Below are 19,936 nucleotides of genomic sequence, written 5' to 3'. Positions count from 1 at the left end.
ATCTTTGTATTCAGCTGTCAGGTGACCTCTTGACCACGTTGTATCACCTTGGCTACAAGGTTAACCGTAGGAAATTTCTATTGGCACAAACTTCTGTTTCCTTTCTGGGCGTTCATTTGGAAAACGGTATTCGCTCCATCAATGATGATTTAGTACGATCAGTGGTGGCTCTCCCTGTTCCGCCCTGTATGGTAACCCAGGCTCACGCAGTTCTGGGTTTGCTCAACTTTTGCCGTCTCTGGATCCTGGCCTTCAGTGAGAAAGCCCTTTTCCTGTATGCCCATACTCAAGGATCAGTCAAAGGCTCTCACCCCGTTTCTTTCACTGATCTTGAAACTTCCCGTTTGAAAGCTCTCATTGCGGAAGCCCTGCAAGCCAACACCTTGCTCTCCTATCAACATACCCAGTCTTTACATCTGTGGGTAGTCGCGGGCACCCACACCTGGTCAGCTGTCAGCACACCGGACCAGATGGAGGCTGTCATTTTCCTTTCTGGCAAATTTTCCCCAGTTGAGCTGGGCATAACTACTTGTGAAAGAGGAGTTATCGCTTGCGCTACTGCACACGAGAAACTAGACCATTACATTCCTTATGCCACTGTGGTTCTTCACACAAGTCACGACGTCCATTTTATCCTCACCCCTTCCCAAATGTCTTTAACAGCTTCCCGCACCGGGAAATACAAGGCCATTCTCGCGTCGTCGGCCACTTCTTTGTAACCATGGGGTAAGTCTGTACCTGCTACTGCAGCTTCCTTGGACAAAATTCTGTCTGCTCTGGGGCCCCAAGACACATTGTCGCATACTTGCACTCGCCAGCTTCCTGAAACTGACAACCTACTTTTGTCTGCCATTCCCTGGACGATGGTGAATATTGGTTCACTGATGCTGGAGGTACTCTCCTTACCTCCACTGGCTTCGCTGCCCTTCGGCTCTTACCATTTACGGACACTGTCATCGAGAAATACGTGTTCTCTCTGCCCCCTGATACAGGAGTACAGGAGGGAGAACTCATTGCTGTCACATGGGGTCTAGACTTCATGCTAGAATACCGCTATCTCCTTGTTCCTTTGACCATTTACACTGATTCCCATTATGTGTTCTCGTCGGTACATCAGCACCATCATAAATGGAAAAAGAGAGGGATGACAACGAGTACAGGAGCACCCTCAACAGTATAAGAATATGGCAGAAATTGTTTACCTCCCTCGAAGAATTTGGTGAAAGAGGCGAGCACGTCGCCATCACTTGGGTGAAAGGACATCAGAAACCCACGTCATCTTGGGAGGCCTATGGCAACCATCTGGTTGACAGCAAACTTCAGGATCTCAAACAACAATGACTCAGTGACGAATTGCCCAGTCCACCTCGCATTATGGTGACAACTCGCTCCATGGCCAAGCCACAAGATACCCACCCCCATAGCCCTCTACAGGAAGAGGAAGGAACTTCTCCATGGTACCCGGAGGAAGACGTCCCATCACCCATTGAATCCGCCTATAAGCTCCAACAAGAAGCCACCGGAGCCGAAATAGAGGAGTGGCAGTGTGCTGGAGCCACACCCATTAGTCACCCTGGCGAGGATTGTTTTTTTGTATAACCACCCCTCTGGGAAACCCTGTCTGCCCTTGGCGGCTACCAGACACATTGCCACCAGCTTACATCTACCTGCTCACAGGCCCACCACCCAACTCATCGAGGAACTTCTATCCGCATGGTGGAACCCAAATATTTGGATAATATGCCACAAAATTGTCCAGCTGTGCCATATTTGTACTGGTAACATCCCACTCAGAGGATCCCTTGTTATCCCTGGTCACATTCCGCGGCCACAGGGACCCGGTATAGAGTGGCATTGTGACTTTACCGATACGGGATCTAGAGAGCAATGCCTTAAGGTAGCCAAAGAAGTGGATAAAGCAAGTCAGGAAGATGCTTGGCTGCATAGGGAGAGGAATGGTCATCAGAAAAGGGAGGTTATTGCCCCTGTATAGGTCCCTGGTGAGATCTCACTTGGAATACTGTGTACAATTCTGGAGGCCTCAACTGCAAACGGATATTTATTTATTTATTCATTTTTATATACCATCATTCGGTTCAGCCATCATAACAGTTTACAAAGTCAAACAAAAACAGATACATAGTTACAGAAAAGTAACAATGGGGGGGGGGGAATGGAAGGAAGGGGAAGATGGTGGGGTGAAAAAGGGAGGAAAAGGGAAAAAAGGGAAGTAATAGTAATAGTATTAATTTATCATAAAGGAGGGATTCTATCATTACTTCTTATAAGTTCAGAATTGTAATGAATATGATTGATGCTAGTTGAACTGGATGGAGTCGGTCCAGAGGGTGGCTATTAAAATGGTCAGTGGTCTTTGTTCTAAAGCATATGGGGATAGACTTAAAGATCTAAACATGTATACCCTAGAGGAAAGGTGATATAGGGGAGATATAATAGAGACATTCAAATATCTCAAAGGTTTCCATGCACTTGAAGTGAACCTTTTTCAATGGAAAGGAGGCTCTAGAACAATGATCATGAGATGAGGGTGAAAGGGAGTAGATTCAAGAGTAATCTTAGTAAATATTTCTTTCCAGAAAGGGTGGTGGATGCATGGTACAGCCTCCCAGTGGATGTGGTGGAGATCAAAACAGTATCTGGATTCAAGAAAGCATGGGATAAATATAAGGGATCTCTAAGGAAGTAATGCAAAATTAATTGGACAGAGAGGCAGATGATGGACCATATGGACTTTATCTATCATCATTACTATGTTACTATGTTATCTATGATGATCCTTTCCTCTGATGGCTTCACTCTGGAGTTTGAACTGCGGGGATCCTGTAGGTCCCACGAGACTATGGATCCTTGTGCAATGCACATTTCCAGGTGAAACCGGCAGAGAAAGAATCAGGTAAGAAGCACTGCTTTCCTGCTGTATGGAGGGGTTGTGCTGGGATGGGTTGGGAGAGAAAAAGATCCCTAAAACAAACACACATGCAAACATTCATAAATTGCAGCCACCAAGGATCACCCATTTATTTTAAAACTTTCACCACAGAAAACATACAAAGCACACTTCACATGCATACACAAATCTTAAGCGGCTCAGCGACTCTAAACATTCCAATCCACATACACACAAATCATGGGAGCTGAATGGTGCCCACCTAACACCCCCCACAAGAACAACGACAGGGGCTGACAGCCCATACATAATGTCCATCCCCCCACATGCTTCTTTGCCTCACCTCTCATTCCATGCTCTGCCCAGCACCAGTATGCCTCCAACACCCTCTCTTTATTCTCCCCCAATCCCCTCGCTCCTCCTCTACCCAGCTGCTGCCCAGAACCAGTATCCCTTGCTGTCTCCCTTCCTCTCTCTTGCTCCCTTTCTCCATGCTCCTCCCTCTCTCTCACTAGCTCTGTGCCCCCACGCCTCTTCCTCTTTCTCTCATTCCCTGGAAAGAGAAATTTGGATTTTCCCTTTCCAAGTATCTTACAGCATTTTCAGCACTCAGGTACAATTCCCTACTGCCTTCTCCTCAAAGCTTAATATATATGTGGTTAACTTACCTTTCCCCTTTTTCTCTCCCCCTCATCACTATCTCTACTCCTCCCTTCTCTTTTTCCCCTACTACACACCCCTCTCTTCTCCATTGCCTAGCACCAGTTCCCCTTCCCCCAAATCTCTCTCTCTCTGCCCAACATCGTTGCCCCTGTGCCTGAATCCCTCTCACCCCACCCATCCAATACCAATTCACCCTGTTTCTAAATCCCTCTTCCTCACCTGTCTACCCAGCACCAGTTTCTCCTTCCTCTTAACCCCTCTTCTCTCCCTCCTGCCTGCTGCTCAGTAGCAGTTCCCCTGCCCCTAAACCTCTCTTGCCACACCTGTTGCCTAACACCAGTCAGTTCTATCCATCCCAAATATCAATAGTGCTTAGCAGCAACAGCACCTTCCCTCCTCTCACTGGGCCCAGTGGAAAAGTCATTGTTCTCCTTCCAGGTACTTCTACTTCCTTTTTTTTGCCTCGAAGCCACACTGTGCTCCTGCTTAACGTCCTCCTGCAGAGAGACCCGGGCTGACAGCTACCTCCCACATGGAAACACCATGTTGTTTCCCTCTATGGTGTCATATTCCGGAACTTTTCTTGCCATTGCTGCTGTTTTCCCCGAGGCCCCATTCTGATCTGACAGCTTTGGCTATAGTCCAACTGCTCTTTGCTTTGCTCCCAGGTGGTACAATGCAGCACTCTGCATGATGAGAGCTATAGTTTGGCAGCCCCAGTTGATGCTGTTTATGGCAATAGGAGGGACTACAGCCTACAGAAATACATGCACAAGGATACATCTAATGGGATGCTGGTGCTGAAAGTTGAGTTCTAACTGAGGCAACATGGCAAACTCACAGTTACATACAAAGCACGGATCTTTTAAAACACAAGTCTTTAATCAGTCAGGTTGGTTTCTCAAGGGTATTTATATTAAGGCTCCAATCAACACCCTAAAATGTTTCATGCCACCTCTATTCTGCTGTGCACACCCTGACTCTTCTTGCATATTGTCAAAATAATATGCTGTCAGAAAACATAACTGATTTGCGAGATTTTTACAATAAAAATGTCCTTTCATCAAAATAACCTGCCATTGATTGATTTCATGAGTTCTTTTCTCTTCATTGTCAAGAAAGAAGAAGATGGTAAGTAGAAGGAAATAAATACTCTTATCTTGTTGCATAGCATTTCATGCCTATATACTGTATCTGAGGTCACTTATTTAATCTGAAGTTGACCTGTACATTTAAAGTAGTAACAGGATCAAATATTTTGAGCTAAATATAAAAATGTCTGCATTAGGATGCAAGAATATATTGAAAATATAATACAAGAATCAATTATTATGTCCTTAGTTTCAGATGCCCATAATATACAGTGTCACCATTAGATCCACTGTACTCTAGTAGGTGAATTTTAAAAGCCCATCGCGCACAAAAACCAGAGATACACGCAGAAGTCGGGCCAGCATGAGCCGCGTGGATTTTAAAAGCCGCCCGTGTATGCACGTATCTCCCGCTACGTGCACAAATAAAAAGTTTCAAAGAAAGGGCATGATGTGGTCTGGGCATTCCTGAATTATAACTTGAAATTAGCGCATAAATACATATGTGCACTGGCAAGCGCCTGGGTCCCCTGCCGAGTAACTTTACTTCTGCTATGGATGATGTGTAAGTTATAAAACAAAAAATCGAGATAGATCAGCGGGGTTTTAAGGGTCATGTCTAATGGGGGGGGAGGGGAAGGCTATTAAACTAGGGGGTCTGGAAGTCATATCCCTTATCTGGGTGAACTGGGAACGAACTGGGAAAACTGGCAATGATGTCAGTGCATATCTCATAAAATCCCCTCACTTACGCGGTAGAAGCAGCATTTGCGCACACAGGCGCACCTACTTAAAACTGGGTACACATGTGAACATGACAAGGCTATTTTATATACACACGTGTATATACGCGTGTATGTTATAAAATAGCTGTGTCCCTGAACATAAGCCGGCAATCGTGCACACATGTGCGCCGGCATGCCAGTTTGAAGTAATTTTCAAACCGGCCGGTGGGAGCACATGTGTGCACGTTTGCCAGCTTGCGCCTAGGGTCGCAGACATTTTATAACATACATGCATATATGCAAATGAAAAAAAGACTCTCTGCCCACTCAAGCAAAGGAAAGCTTAGCAGAAAAGCATGTGTCATGCTTTCTAAATGAGTCCAGAGTGGGGTATGCCAGCAAGGCATGGATAGTGGCAGAACGAACTCCAAGGTATAAAGTCTGGGCGTGGCAGCAAGGAGGTGCAAAGACCCCCAAGGTGAACCACGAGGAGTTTAGCAGCAAGGCAGACTGGCATGGGAGATGCCAGTCATTCTGTGCAAGCACACTGACCAATGGTCAGATTCAGTACAAAAAGATGAACTGTGATAAGTATCATTTTCTCGGCATAAGCTTTTCTTACATTCCCAGCTTGAACTTGATTAGCTGCTAGGTGGATTTTGATTTTCTTGTGAAATGGGTTTTTTTTAGCAAAACTGTTATTGCATTCAGAACATATACATGTTTTCTCTACTGAGTGTGATTTTTCTAGGAAGTTGTGAGGGTTGCCTTCCTTAGAAAGCTTTTCTCATATGCTGTAGATAAATTCTGGCTGCTCCATTTTGTGATTTTCTGGTTTTGCATGACTTCTCGGTGCCTTTTTACCACACTCAAAACATGGAGATTGTTTCTCTCCTCTGTTTTCTATTCTTCCTATATTTCTTCTTTCAGACTGAGGGATTTTATGGACAATCTTCCCTAGTAAAATTAACAAACAAACAGGGTGGGAATACCAGGCTGGGAATGTGGAGAGATAGAAGAAAAAGAAGTAATTTAGAATAGATGCTCTGGTAGTAGGAATCTGTATTTTTTGTCTTTTTTCACATTTTTATTCTGGGGACAAAACACACCAGTGCAACCAAGAAACAAGCCAGGTGGGAGAACCAGGCCAGGAACATTGTAGAGGGGTCAGAATAAAAGAAAAATAGGTGGAGGGGGAGAGGAGATTTTTTTTTCTTTCCTGGGAAAAAATAAACAACCAATACAACCAAAAAAACCAACAACAGTAAACAACATAGAAGCACAAAAACGTCCATGCTCATACATTATAGCCATGGCAGGCATGCAGAGCAGAAACAGTCAGGCCCCTGTGGCGGTATGAGGGGAATGGCAGGCTGGCAGTGGTAAACGTCAGGCCCCCTGTGATAGTATCAGGACCATAGCAAGTATGCAGAGCAGAAACAGTCAGGCCCCTGTGGTGGCATCAGGGAATGGCAGGTAGAACGTTAACAGTCAGGCTCCTGTGGTGATAGGGGCATGGCAGGAAGCAGAGTGGCAGCAAGTTCTTCAAGGTGCTTTCAATCCTCTTGCCACTCGCATGTTAAAACTGGAAATTCAAGCAAAGGTAGGTTTCATTTCAGAAAGACCAGCTTTTCCATCAAGTGTGGTGCTAGCTGTTAATGATAAGGGCTCATAATGGCCCCTGTCATTGAAAACATGTGCTCACTGGACATGCTGGTTCGTGGGCAGTAAAGATACTGCTGTCTCACTGTGACTGGTTCTGGCCAGATGGTGGACTTATGTGTCTCATATGCCAGCACATCTGTGTCCATTTCTTCAATGGTCTCAGTTGGATAGCATGACACAGACTTTTATGCTAAGCTTTCCTTTGCTTGAGTGGGCAGAGAGTCTTTTTTTTAATGCCAACTGCTCTCACTCTGGCCTATGCCCAGAAAGATGGTTCTTTACAGGCAATGTGGCTTTGGCATATTGTGGTAGGGGAAGAAGTGCCTGAGTCAGGGCCCTGCTCCTGTTTGCACTACTCTCTGAGGTGGCACTGGGCACTGTTTCCTCCTGTGCTGCTACATCCCTACTCTGCCTATGCCTCTCACGCTCCTCCTGACAGATTTTATGTTCCAGCATCACCTTCATGTGAGTGATACAATTAGACTTGAGGGTGAGATTCCCTTTCACCCGAGGATCAAGTAGTGTAACAAGTTTATTGTTAGTCAGTTGTTTCAGTCTCTCTTGCACCTGCCGCTGCAACACCTCTGATTCCATGCTCTGTTCTGAGGGAATTCTTCGACTTTTCCTTCAGAAAATTTACTATAGGGATGACATCGCTCAAAGTGGCATTTCTGGAACTCAGCAACTCCATGGCATCCATGAAGGACTTCAGGATTTTTTAGCAACTAATAACTAATCCTCCTAAACTTTCTTCAGACAATAGCTCTGAAATGTATTCTTCAGGGAGTCCCATACAGTATAATTCACCTTCAGAAGATTCAGAAACACATACTCTCTGCATTACCTCATCAGTTGTAACAAAGGACGACCATGCTGCTGGATATGGGTCTTGCACTTCTGCTACCTGTGCTGCCCTGCTGCTACTGTCTGCCTTAGCTGCTGCTGCCACCTTTATCCTCGCCTCCAAAACCACAGGGCAAAAAACAGGAGGTGTTGGCAATGGCACATCACCTCCAACTTTCAGTCTCTTCTGGCTGCCTGCCATGCCTTCAAGTCTGGATTTGAACAAGTACCCTTACAATTTAGTTGGGGGTCTCCTTGTCTTAGTGCCTCCTGTGTAAAGGACATTTTTCCCTCTTTCCCTGACATTATTGCCTAGTACTATGGATATGGATAATAAATAATAACAGTTGTTCTATAAGTGACAATGCAAGTGTGCATGGCTGAGACTGCTGCCTGCTGTATCTTCTCCATCTAGTGTTCACCTCTCTGGATTGAACTGGTGCAGCACTGCCCAATACCCAGTACCCAGCACCAACTCAAAGGAAAAAAAAACACTTTGAAATGGCACTGCTGGTCTGCTGCCACTCTCTCCACTCTTTCTCTCCTACATACAGACCTTGCTGCATCCTCACCCATAGGAGAAAAAAACACAGCAGCAAAGTGCCTGCCTGCCTGGCAGTGGGAGCCTGACACTACTTTACACAGTGGATGACACCAGTGCAGCACTACTGAAGCAGTAGGCCAGGCAGCCAAACTGAAGAAAGTCTGAGAAGAAATGGTACAGTACTGTACGCCCCACACATGCCCAGACTGAAGGAATAGCATCACTGGATCAAGAAAGCAGCGATAGGCTGGAATTAAAAAAAAAAGCTTCACTCAGATAAGTTGCCTCTGAGGTCTCCTTGCCAACAAGGCTGTGACATCATGCATGATTCACAGGGAAGGGTTGGTTGCTATGCCAACAGGGATGGACTGGCTGGCTGTTACAGTAACATTTTTTAACTGTCAATACATTGAAGAAATGTACCTGCTACTATCCCAGTCATTCCTATGAGGAAATAGACTCATAGGAATGAATGGGCCCAGAACAAATGAAACTAATAGGATATGCTTCATTCATGGGATGTCCCATTTATTTTGTCAACCCCACGAATGAAAGGAATAGGATCCATTTGTTTTGGATGTACATTCATTTTTTAAAAATTACACATCTCTATTACCCTCGTGTCTTACTTATCCCAATCAATATAATAAGAATCCTCAGCTAGGGATCATGTGCCAGTGCTCCCGCCTGAACTCTACAGTCATGGGCCCTGTCCCATCACTAGAGGGCCAATGTACTAACCCATAGGACTTCCCAAGGATTAGTGGCCTTCTTTATACACAAGTTTTCTACCCATGCAAATGAACTGGGTAGAAAACTTGGCATGTGAACCTGAGCTCCGTGTACAGCTGAACAAAGTACACTATACCTTACTGAGGTGTAGTGGTCTTTTTTGTGGAAACTGGCCTACAAACAATGAAAAGGCATGAGGTAAATCTAAATAAATAAAATCAAATAAATCTTTGTGCACCAAATTCACAAAAGTTTGAGTTAATAAGCTGTTCTGCATGATATTGCATCACAGCAGCTCATTAACTTAACATTTTAATAAACTTTTGCATGTAGTAGACTACCAACACAAAAGTATTGTTACGAGCGTGCGCGGGCGCGGTCGTCTCGAGCTGGTGGTGAGCCCTTGGGCCACGGCGAAAGCTAAGGAGGAGCCCCAGCCACACCGTGGGAGGTGAGCTGGGCAGGCATGGTGAGCCAGGCAGGTACAGAAGCAGGCACAGAGTCTGACCCTCAGCCGGACCTGCACGCCCATGATAGCCAACAGTGGGAAGTTGACTGATGAACGGTCCTCCGACTGTTCCCGGCCCTTTCGGACCTGCCGCAGGGAACGGCAATGGGCAGCAGGCCAGACAGAGGCGAGGGCAGACAGAGTCCTTTACACTGAAGACGTCAGACGGGGGCTGAAGCAGACATCCAAGACAGGCTGAAGCAAGACGTTGAAGAGGAGGGCTGGAAGGAGACATGGCACTGTCCAACAGGGCGCCCTACTCAGCCCACCCACGGGACTGAGTCGCGGACCACCCCGTCCCAGACGCGCCCTACACAGCCCAGGAAGGCTGGTCGCGGACCACGCTGAGGAAAGGAGGGTGCAGGAAAGGTCCAGACGAGCAGGAACTCCGATGCTGGGATACTGACATCCGAAGCCCCTTCGGCTGGCAGGCAGGGAAGCTCAAGAGCCCGGGGGACGAATCCCTCCTGTTGGCCACTCCAGGACCCAACAGGACAGAAGGCTCAGGAACCAGACGAGGACATAAGGCAGAACAACCGGAACTGGAACAGGAACAGGATCAGGCAGCTTCAGGAACAGACATCAAAGCAAGGTCAGGAACAGACATCAAAGCAAGGTCAGGACAAGGAGCCAACAATACATGGAGGACCTGGATCGGCAAGGTTACAGGCGACTGTAATGCTCAATCCGAAGGCCAGTTGCAAGTGACAAGAAAGTCCTTATATACTGGAGGTTGTAGGCAACTCCCTGGGAGGAGTTTGCCAGGACCGCCCACCGCTGGCCCTATAAATAAGGAGGAGAGCTGCGGGCTGGCCCCTAGGAGAAGGGCGTCCCCAAACAGGAAGTCCAAACGCTGGCATGCAAGCCACAGGCACAGCTAGGCCTCTCAGGCCCTGGAGCAAGTCCCGGAAGGAAAACAGGCGAGGCCCTGGCTTCGGAGCGGCCTCCGGTGGAAGGTGAGAGACCACCTGTAGCGCAGAAACAGGGGGGATCGTAACAAGTATACTGTCTGTGAAGGGATAGGTGAAAAGTGATTTTGCAAAAAGAGAGTTTTATGTGGAAAAACAAGCAAAATTATGACATGTTAGCATTTTTCATAATTCGTACAAAACCCCCTTCTACAAAATTATTTCATGCTTTAGTATATCAACTTCTAGATGTCACCACTGCATGAAGATCAGGACTCTGTCCTCCACAGGGGCGTGAACACTACTTCTGCAGCATCTCCAACCCTGGCCTGGTGCACCATTTGCGATTGAGCCATCAACCAGCCTCTTCATTTCTTTTTCCATGTATGACCTTTGCCTTGCCAGATTCCAAAGATAGAATGTTTTCTACTAAATGCATCTCAATGTGTTTCAAGTTTAGAGTCTTATATTCAAAATCATGATACAAGATTACAGAAGAATCTGAGCATAAAGGACATGTACCTCAAAAACTTGTATAGATACTGACGACTGCAGACAGACCAAGAGAAGACCCCATTGTGACCTGCCAAGGTCGGTGACATAATGTTACCTTCAGACTTCTTGCACATATTTCCTTCTCCATCATGGACCATGCCAAAACTGAAAATGAAACAGAAATGTTATAATGTTAACATAGACGGTAAGTTTCAAATAGATATGTGGAGGCACATATACACATGTGCATTGGCGCAAGCCCATAGATGCGGCGATTTTATAACATATGCACACATATGTTATAAAATAGCTTAGGAGTACATACATGTGCATCCAATTTTGCAAATAGGCACACACAGCTGCATAAAGTCAGGTATGAGCTGCGCAAGTGGGGGAATTTTGTAACAGGCGCGTGTCCATGCCATGACCAGTTTCACCAGTTCTCCCAGTTAGGTTCTCCAAACCCCCTGGTTCTTTAACCTGTACTCCCCCCAGTTACCCCAAACCCCTTAAACCACTCAGGGATGCCTGTTTGTTTGTTTATTTTTAACTTACACCTCCTCCATAGAAGAAGTAAAGTTACATGGTACTTACACGTACATATCTTGGCCATGCCCCAGAAAGCCCACAGCACGCCCTATTTTTCTCCCATGGAGATATGCGCACATCCCCCGAATTTATAAAATTGGATGGACATGCATATTGTTGCAGTCCCGGTCGCTAGGCTAGCGACCGGGTCCTTACCTTTCTCCTGCCTCCCCCGGTCTCGCTGCAATCCGTTGCTCCTGGGGCCTGCAGGGCCGCATGGCAGCGTCTCTCTCCACGTGGAGACGCTGCCGAAGGACGATTCTGACTCCTCCCACTGCCAGGCAACGCTGCGCGCGTGAGCAGGGGGCTCTTAAAGGTCCAGCACCCGGAAGTGCTGAACCGCCCTGTTCCTGACGTCAGACGCTGGCTGGCTATTTAAACCATCGTCTGACTTCCTTGCTTTGCCTTTGCAACGAGGTCGCTCTCCTGAGTGCTTAGTTGCTTCCCAGCGTTTGCTTTCAGCCTTGGTTCCTGCTTGTTCCAGCCGTGCCTTGCTTCCAGCTCTGGTTCCTGCTTGTTCCAGCCGTGCCTTGCTTCCAGCTCTGGTTCCTGCTTGTTCCAGCCGTGCCTTGCTTCCAGCTCTGGTTCCTGCTTGTTCCAGCCGTGCCTTGCTTCCAGCTCTGGTTCCTGCTTGTTCCAGCCGTGCCTTGCTTCCAGCTCCGGTTCCAGCTTGTTCCAGCCGTGCCTTGCTTCCAGCTCCGGTTCCAGCTTGTCCCAGCCGTGCCTTGCTTCCAGGTCAGGTTCTGTTTGGTCCTGCTGTGCCTTGGCTCCAGCTCTGGGCTCCACTTGCTGTCTACATATCCTGACTCCAGCTCCGGTTCCTGATTCTCCTTTGTCTTCAGCCAGCCACGAACCTTGGTCTTCTTCACGATTCTCCTTTGTCTTCAGCCAGCCACGAACCTTGGTCTTCTTCACGATTCTCCTTTGTCTTCAGCCAGCCACGAACCTTGGTCTTCTTCACGATTCTCCTTTGTCTTCAGCCAGCCACGAACCTTGGTCTTCTTCACGATTCTCCTTTGTCTTCAGCCAGCCACGAACCTTGGTCTTCTTCACGATTCTCCTAAGTCCCAGCGACTCGGACCCCTACGGGCTCCTCCTGGGGGGGTCTCGGGTTTCCAGGGTGAAGACGCCACCAGTCCGCTCCAGCTGAGTGCCGCCTCCCGGCTTATTAACTCCTGTGGACGCTGTCCACCTCAGCCGGCCCAAGGGTCCACTATTGACTTTACTCATAACATAACAGTTTGCAAAGGCCATGGACTCGGCGCACTCCGCTCCTATGCAGGCCATCCCTGGCATGGCCCAAAGAATCCAGCAGCAACAGCAATGTCTGGAGGTCTTGGCTGCTACGGTGGATCGCCTAGCCAGTCGCTTGGACGCCAATCCTCCACCGCTGGCACCACCCCCGCCTCCACTGGCGGTTCAAGCTCCCGCACAGACTCAGCTTCCAGCGCCTACTCGATACTCCGGGGATGCCAGATCGTGCAGGGCGTTTTTGAATCAGTGCTTCATCCGCTTCACGTTGCTACCAGGGCAGTTCCCGTCTGATGCCGTCAAGGTAGCATATATTTTGTCTCTGCTCGATGGGAGGGCTATGCTATGGGCCTCTCCCATGTGGGAGAAACAGGACACCATGCTGCACAACTTGCAGGATTTCGTGACTCACTTCAAACAGACTTTTGATGAGCCAGCTCGTGCTACCACTGCTACCACTGAAATTCTACAGCTACGACAAGGATCCCGCTCTCTGGCGGAGTACGCTATTGAATTTCGTACTCTGGCGATGGAACTCGGCTGGCAGGATGACTGTTTGCGGGGTATTTTCCTGGAAGGTCTTGCAGGTCGTATCAAAGACGAGCTGATGGCTCGCGACCTGCCCCTCACTCTGAACGGGGTGATAGACTTGGCCGGGAGGATTGACCGGCGATTGCAGCAACGAGCTAAGGAGGGTCGAGTTCCTCGTCGGCCTGTCTCATTGGCACCCTCCTTCTCCAGGTCTCTGACTGTACCTCACAAGACACCATCAGCCTCCCACAGCTCCTCAGAGGAACTTATGCAGCTTGGACGGGCACCGCTAACCGAGGAGGAGAAGACACGACGCCGCACTCTGGGCCTGTGCTTATACTGCGGCACTAAGGGTCATTTCCTGGGTCAATGTCCTGCGAGACCGGGAAATGCTCGAGTCTAGGGAGAGATGAGGAGGTTCCCCTAGGCTATGTTAATGCTACTCCTCAATGTACAGTTCCTATAACGCTGGAATATCCAGGTGGCTCCTTGCAGACTCTAGCTTTCATTGATTCCGGAGCCGGAGGGAACTTTATCTGGAGAGAACTGGTACATCAATTAGGACTACCTACTAAGCGCCGGATACCTCCGTTACGGGTTACCTCTATCCGGGGAACCCCTCTACCTGGATCCATTTCTGAAACCACGATGCCTCTCACTTTACGGACGGGAGTGCTTCACACTGAGACAATCTCCTTTTTGCTACTGGATAAATCGGTGCACCCTGTGGTCCTGGGACTCCCTTGGTTGCAACAACATGCTCCGGTGATCCATTGGGACTCTCTCCAAATTGCGCAATGGAGTCCTTCCTGTTTCCAGAATTGCCTGGATCCCGTTCCTAGACCGGAGATATTACTCTCTCACTCTGCCCTGGACCTTCCTTTGCCGTACCAGGATTACGCTGACGTGTTCTCCAAACAAAAAGCTGAACTGCTTCCATGCCATCGGCCCTTCGACTGTGCCATTGATTTACTACCTGGTTCCACTCCCCCGCGGGGTAGGGTATACCCTCTTTCTCTGCCAGAAACCCATGCAATGTCAGACTACATTACGGAGAATCTTGCCAAAGGGTTCATTCGCCCTTCGCACTCTCCTGCAGGAGCAGGATTCTTTTTTGTGTCCAAAAAAGATGGCTCCCTCCGGCCGTGCATAGACTATCGAGGTCTGAACTCCATCACTAAGAAAGATCGCTATCCCTTGCCTCTGATCCCAGAACTGCTCGATAGACTTCAGGGGGCCAAGATCTTTACAAAATTGGATTTACGTGGGGCATACAATTTGGTTCGTATTCGTCCCGGTGACGAGTGGAAGACAGCGTTCAACACGCGAGATGGACATTACGAATACTTAGTAATGCCTTTCGGCTTATGTAATGCCCCTGCTGTCTTCCAGAATCTGATGAATGAGGTACTCCGAGAGATGCTTCATTCTTTCGTCATAGTGTACCTTGATGACGTACTGATCTATTCCCAAGATCTCTCCTCCCATCGCCAACACGTCAAACAGGTCTTACAGGCTCTAAGAGACAATCATCTATACGCTAAATTTGAAAAATGTCAGTTTGAGCGCGAGTCGCTTCCGTTCTTGGGATATATTGTTTCCTCGTCCGGTTTCCAGATGGACCCAGAGAAGGTGGCGGCCATTGTCAAATGGCCTCGCCCGTCTGGCCTGAAGGCGCTACAGCGATTCCTTGGATTCGCCAATTTTTACAGGCATTTTATACCACATTACTCCCAGAAGGTAGCTCCTCTCACGGCGCTTACTCGCAAAGGGGTTAACGCTCACGATTGGTCCACCACTGCCTCGGCTGCCTTTGAAGACTTAAAACAAGCATTCCTAGACGCTTCCTGCCTACGACACCCAGATCCACAACGACCCTTCATCCTGGAGGTCGATGCCTCGAATCTGGCTGTTGGAGCGGTGCTCAGTCAACACGATACTTCGGGCAAATTGATGCCATGTTCTTACTTCTCTAAAAAGTTTTCGCCTGCTGAATGTAACTGTGGCATCGGAGACAAAGAACTCTTAGCCATCAAGTTGGCCTTCGAGGAGTGGAGGCAATGGCTGGAGGGGGCTAATCATCCGGTGACAGTGTACACTGATCACAAAAATTTATTGTACTTGGCCCAAGCTCAACGACTAAACTCGCGGCAAGCAAGATGGTCACTCTTCTTCAGTCGTTTCAATTTCATCCTCAAGTTTCGACCAGCTGAGAAGAACGTTCGAGCCGATGCTCTATCTCGTACCTATCAGCCGGAAGAAGAGGACGACTCTCCACGAACCATCCTGGATCCTGCCTGTGTTCAAATAACTACCACTTCCATTGCTTCCTCAAATAAGACTACCGTTCCTAAGAGGCTTCGGAGGAAAGTCTTGTCTTGGGGCCATGACTCCTTGACCGGGGGACATGCTGGTAGACTAAGAACATTGGATCTTATAAATCGTTTCTATCGGTGGCCTGGTCTTCGACGTGATGTTTCCCTTTACGTGAATTCTTGCCCCACTTGCGCCCTGCAGAAACCCCTTAATGGCCCTCCGAGAGGGTTTCTACAACCGTTGCCTATACCCACGGAACCCTGGACACATATTGCTACTGATTTTATGGTGGAACTCCCGCCTTCGCAAGGCAAGACTGTGGTATGGGTCACGGTGGACCGCTTCTCTAAAATGGCTCACTTTGTGCCTTTGCCCAAATTACCTTCCGCCACTGAACTGGCTTCTCTGTTCACACACCATGTATTCCGTATTCATGGTCTGCCTCAGGACATTGTATCTGACAGAGGCCCTCAATTCACAGCCAGGTATTGGAAAGCCTTATGCAAAAAATTTAAGATCCAGCTGAGTTTCTCCTCCGCTTTCCACCCGCAAAGTAATGGGCAAACCGAACGCATGAATCGTTCATTAAAGTTGTTCCTACGAGCGTTCATTAACCACAAACAAGATAATTGGGTGGAGCTTTTGCCTTGGGCAGAATTCGCCTATAATAATCAAATACATACGGCGACGGGGAAATCCCCTTTTCAAATTGTGTACGGTAAACAGCTCAAACCACCGTTACCTCTACCAGTACCAACCTCCTCACCAGCTGCTCAATTGACCGCGGACCAATTGAGTAAACTTTGGTCCTCTACTCAACACCGACTTCAGAAAGTCGCACGCACTTCTAAACGCTACTATGATCGACACCGAAAACCGGCATTCGCTTTTTTCCCAGGCGATCGAGTGTGGCTTAGTACAAAGAACATTCATCTGAGGCAACCTTCCAAGAAGCTCTCACCCAAGTTCTGTGGTCCTTTCCGCGTTGCAGAGAGGGTAGGGCTGGTCTCTTACCGTCTACGACTCCCAACCACTTTACGCATTCATGATGTCTTTCACGTCTCCCTCTTAAAACCAGTGATTCTTTCCAGATTCCACCCCAGGCCTCTTGAGGACGCTTCCATCACTACGGATGAGGATCCTACGTTTCAGGTACGAGAGGTCCTGGATGCTCGCTTCGCCAACAGACGTTGGGAATATTTGCTAGCCTGGGAAGGTTGTGGAGACGAAGACAATACGTGGGAGCCTGCCCGCAACATCTTGGACAAGACTCTTCTGCAGCAATATCATCTGGACCATCCTGACAGGCCAAGCCCTCTGAAGAGGGGGCGTAAAGGGGGGGGTACTGTTGCAGTCCCGGTCGCTAGGCTAGCGACCGGGTCCTTACCTTTCTCCTGCCTCCCCCGGTCTCGCTGCAATCCGTTGCTCCTGGGGCCTGCAGGGCCGCATGGCAGCGTCTCTCTCCACGTGGAGACGCTGCCGAAGGACGATTCTGACTCCTCCCACTGCCAGGCAACGCGCGCGCGTGAGCAGGGGGCTCTTAAAGGTCCAGCACCCGGAAGTGCTGAACCGCCCTGTTCCTGACGTCAGACGCTGGCTGGCTATTTAAACCATCGTCTGACTTCCTTGCTTTGCCTTTGCAACGAGGTCGCTCTCCTGAGTGCTTAGTTGCTTCCCAGCGTTGCTTTCAGCCTTGGTTCCTGCTTGTTCCAGCCGTGCCTTGCTTCCAGCTCTGGTTCCTGCTTGTTCCAGCCGTGCCTTGCTTCCAGCTCTGGTTCCTGCTTGTTCCAGCCGTGCCTTGCTTCCAGCTCTGGTTCCTGCTTGTTCCAGCCGTGCCTTGCTTCCAGCTCCGGTTCCTGCTTGTTCCAGCCGTGCCTTGCTTCCAGCTCCGGTTCCAGCTTGTTCCAGCCGTGCCTTGCTTCCAGCTCCGGTTCCAGCTTGTCCCAGCCGTGCCTTGCTTCCAGGTCAGGTTCTGTTTGGTCCTGCTGTGCCTTGGCTCCAGCTCTGGGCTCCACTTGCTGTCTACATATCCTGACTCCAGCTCCGGTTCCTGATTCTCCTTTGTCTTCAGCCAGCCACGAACCTTGGTCTTCTTCACGATTCTCCTTTGTCTTCAGCCAGCCACGAACCTTGGTCTTCTTCACGATTCTCCTTTGTCTTCAGCCAGCCACGAACCTTGGTCTTCTTCACGATTCTCCTTTGTCTTCAGCCAGCCACGAACCTTGGTCTTCTTCACGATTCTCCTAAGTCCCAGCGACTCGGACCCCTACGGGCTCCTCCTGGGGGGGTCTCGGGTTTCCAGGGTGAAGACGCCACCAGTCCGCTCCAGCTGAGTGCCGCCTCCCGGCTTATTAACTCCTGTGGACGCTGTCCACCTCAGCCGGCCCAAGGGTCCACTATTGACTTTACTCATAACATAACAGTTTGCAAAGGCCATGGACTCGGCGCACTCCGCTCCTATGCAGGCCATCCCTGGCATGGCCCAAAGAATCCAGCAGCAACAGCAATGTCTGGAGGTCTTGGCTGCTACGGTGGATCGCCTAGCCAGTCGCTTGGACGCCAATCCTCCACCGCTGGCACCACCCCCGCCTCCACTGGCGGTTTCAAGCTCCCGCACAGACTCAGCTTCCAGCGCCTACTCGATACTCCGGGGATGCCAGATCGTGCAGGGCGTTTTTGAATCAGTGCTTCATCCGCTTCACATTGCTACCAGGGCAGTTCCCGTCTGATGCCGTCAAGGTAGCATATATTTTGTCTCTGCTCGATGGGAGGGCTATGCTATGGGCCTCTCCCATGTGGGAGAAACAGGACACCATGCTGCACAACTTGCAGGATTTCGTGACTCACTTCAAACAGACTTTTGATGAGCCAGCTCGTGCTACCACTGCTACCACTGAAATTCTACAGCTACGACAAGGATCCCGCTCTCTGGCGGAGTACGCTATTGAATTTCGTACTCTGGCGATGGAACTCGGCTGGCAGGATGACTGTTTGCGGGGTATTTTCCTGGAAGGTCTTGCAGGTCGTATCAAAGACGAGCTGATGGCTCGCGACCTGCCCCTCACTCTGAACGGGGTGATAGACTTGGCCGGGAGGATTGACCGGCGATTGCAGCAACGAGCTAAGGAGGGTCGAGTTCCTCGTCGGCCTGTCTCATTGGCACCCTCCTTCTCCAGGTCTCTGACTGTACCTCACAAGACACCATCAGCCTCCCACAGCTCCTCAGAGGAACTTATGCAGCTTGGACGGGCACCGCTAACCGAGGAGGAGAAGACACGACGCCGCACTCTGGGCCTGTGCTTATACTGCGGCACTAAGGGTCATTTCCTGGGTCAATGTCCTGCGAGACCGGGAAATGCTCGAGTCTAGGGAGAGATGAGGAGGTTCCCCTAGGCTATGTTAATGCTACTCCTCAATGTACAGTTCCTATAACGCTGGAATATCCAGGTGGCTCCTTGCAGACTCTAGCTTTCATTGATTCCGGAGCCGGAGGGAACTTTATCTGGAGAGAACTGGTACATCAATTAGGACTACCTACTAAGCGCCGGATACCTCCGTTACGGGTTACCTCTATCCGGGGAACCCCTCTACCTGGATCCATTTCTGAAACCACGATGCCTCTCACTTTACGGACGGGAGTGCTTCACACTGAGACAATCTCCTTTTTGCTACTGGATAAATCGGTGCACCCTGTGGTCCTGGGACTCCCTTGGTTGCAACAACATGCTCCGGTGATCCATTGGGACTCTCTCCAAATTGCGCAATGGAGTCCTTCCTGTTTCCAGAATTGCCTGGATCCCGTTCCTAGACCGGAGATATTACTCTCTCACTCTGCCCTGGACCTTCCTTTGCCGTACCAGGATTACGCTGACGTGTTCTCCAAACAAAAAGCTGAACTGCTTCCATGCCATCGGCCCTTCGACTGTGCCATTGATTTACTACCTGGTTCCACTCCCCCGCGGGGTAGGGTATACCCTCTTTCTCTGCCAGAAAACCCATGCAATGTCAGACTACATTACGGAGAATCTTGCCAAAGGGTTCATTCGCCCTTCGCACTCTCCTGCAGGAGCAGGATTCTTTTTTGTGTCCAAAAAAGATGGCTCCCTCCGGCCGTGCATAGACTATCGAGGTCTGAACTCCATCACTAAGAAAGATCGCTATCCCTTGC

General features: G+C 49.2%; 1 protein-coding gene across 1 annotated transcript in view; it reads right to left on the bottom strand.

Annotated features, from left to right (window-relative positions):
- ADAMTS16 (ADAM metallopeptidase with thrombospondin type 1 motif 16) overlaps nucleotides 1–19,936 on the bottom strand; it is an 806,542-nt gene that overhangs the window by 511,768 nt on the left and 274,838 nt on the right. Inside the window, 1 exon segment of the mRNA XM_029589991.1 lies at nucleotides 11,110–11,247. Coding sequence (XP_029445851.1) covers nucleotides 11,110–11,247 — 138 coding nt within the window.

The sequence above is a fragment of the Rhinatrema bivittatum genome, chromosome 2, assembly GCF_901001135.1.
Source record: "Rhinatrema bivittatum chromosome 2, aRhiBiv1.1, whole genome shotgun sequence".
Taxonomy (NCBI): Eukaryota; Metazoa; Chordata; class Amphibia; order Gymnophiona; family Rhinatrematidae; genus Rhinatrema; species Rhinatrema bivittatum.
The sequence above is the reverse complement of the archived record's forward strand: the minus strand, read 5'-3'. Positions and strand labels throughout refer to the sequence as shown.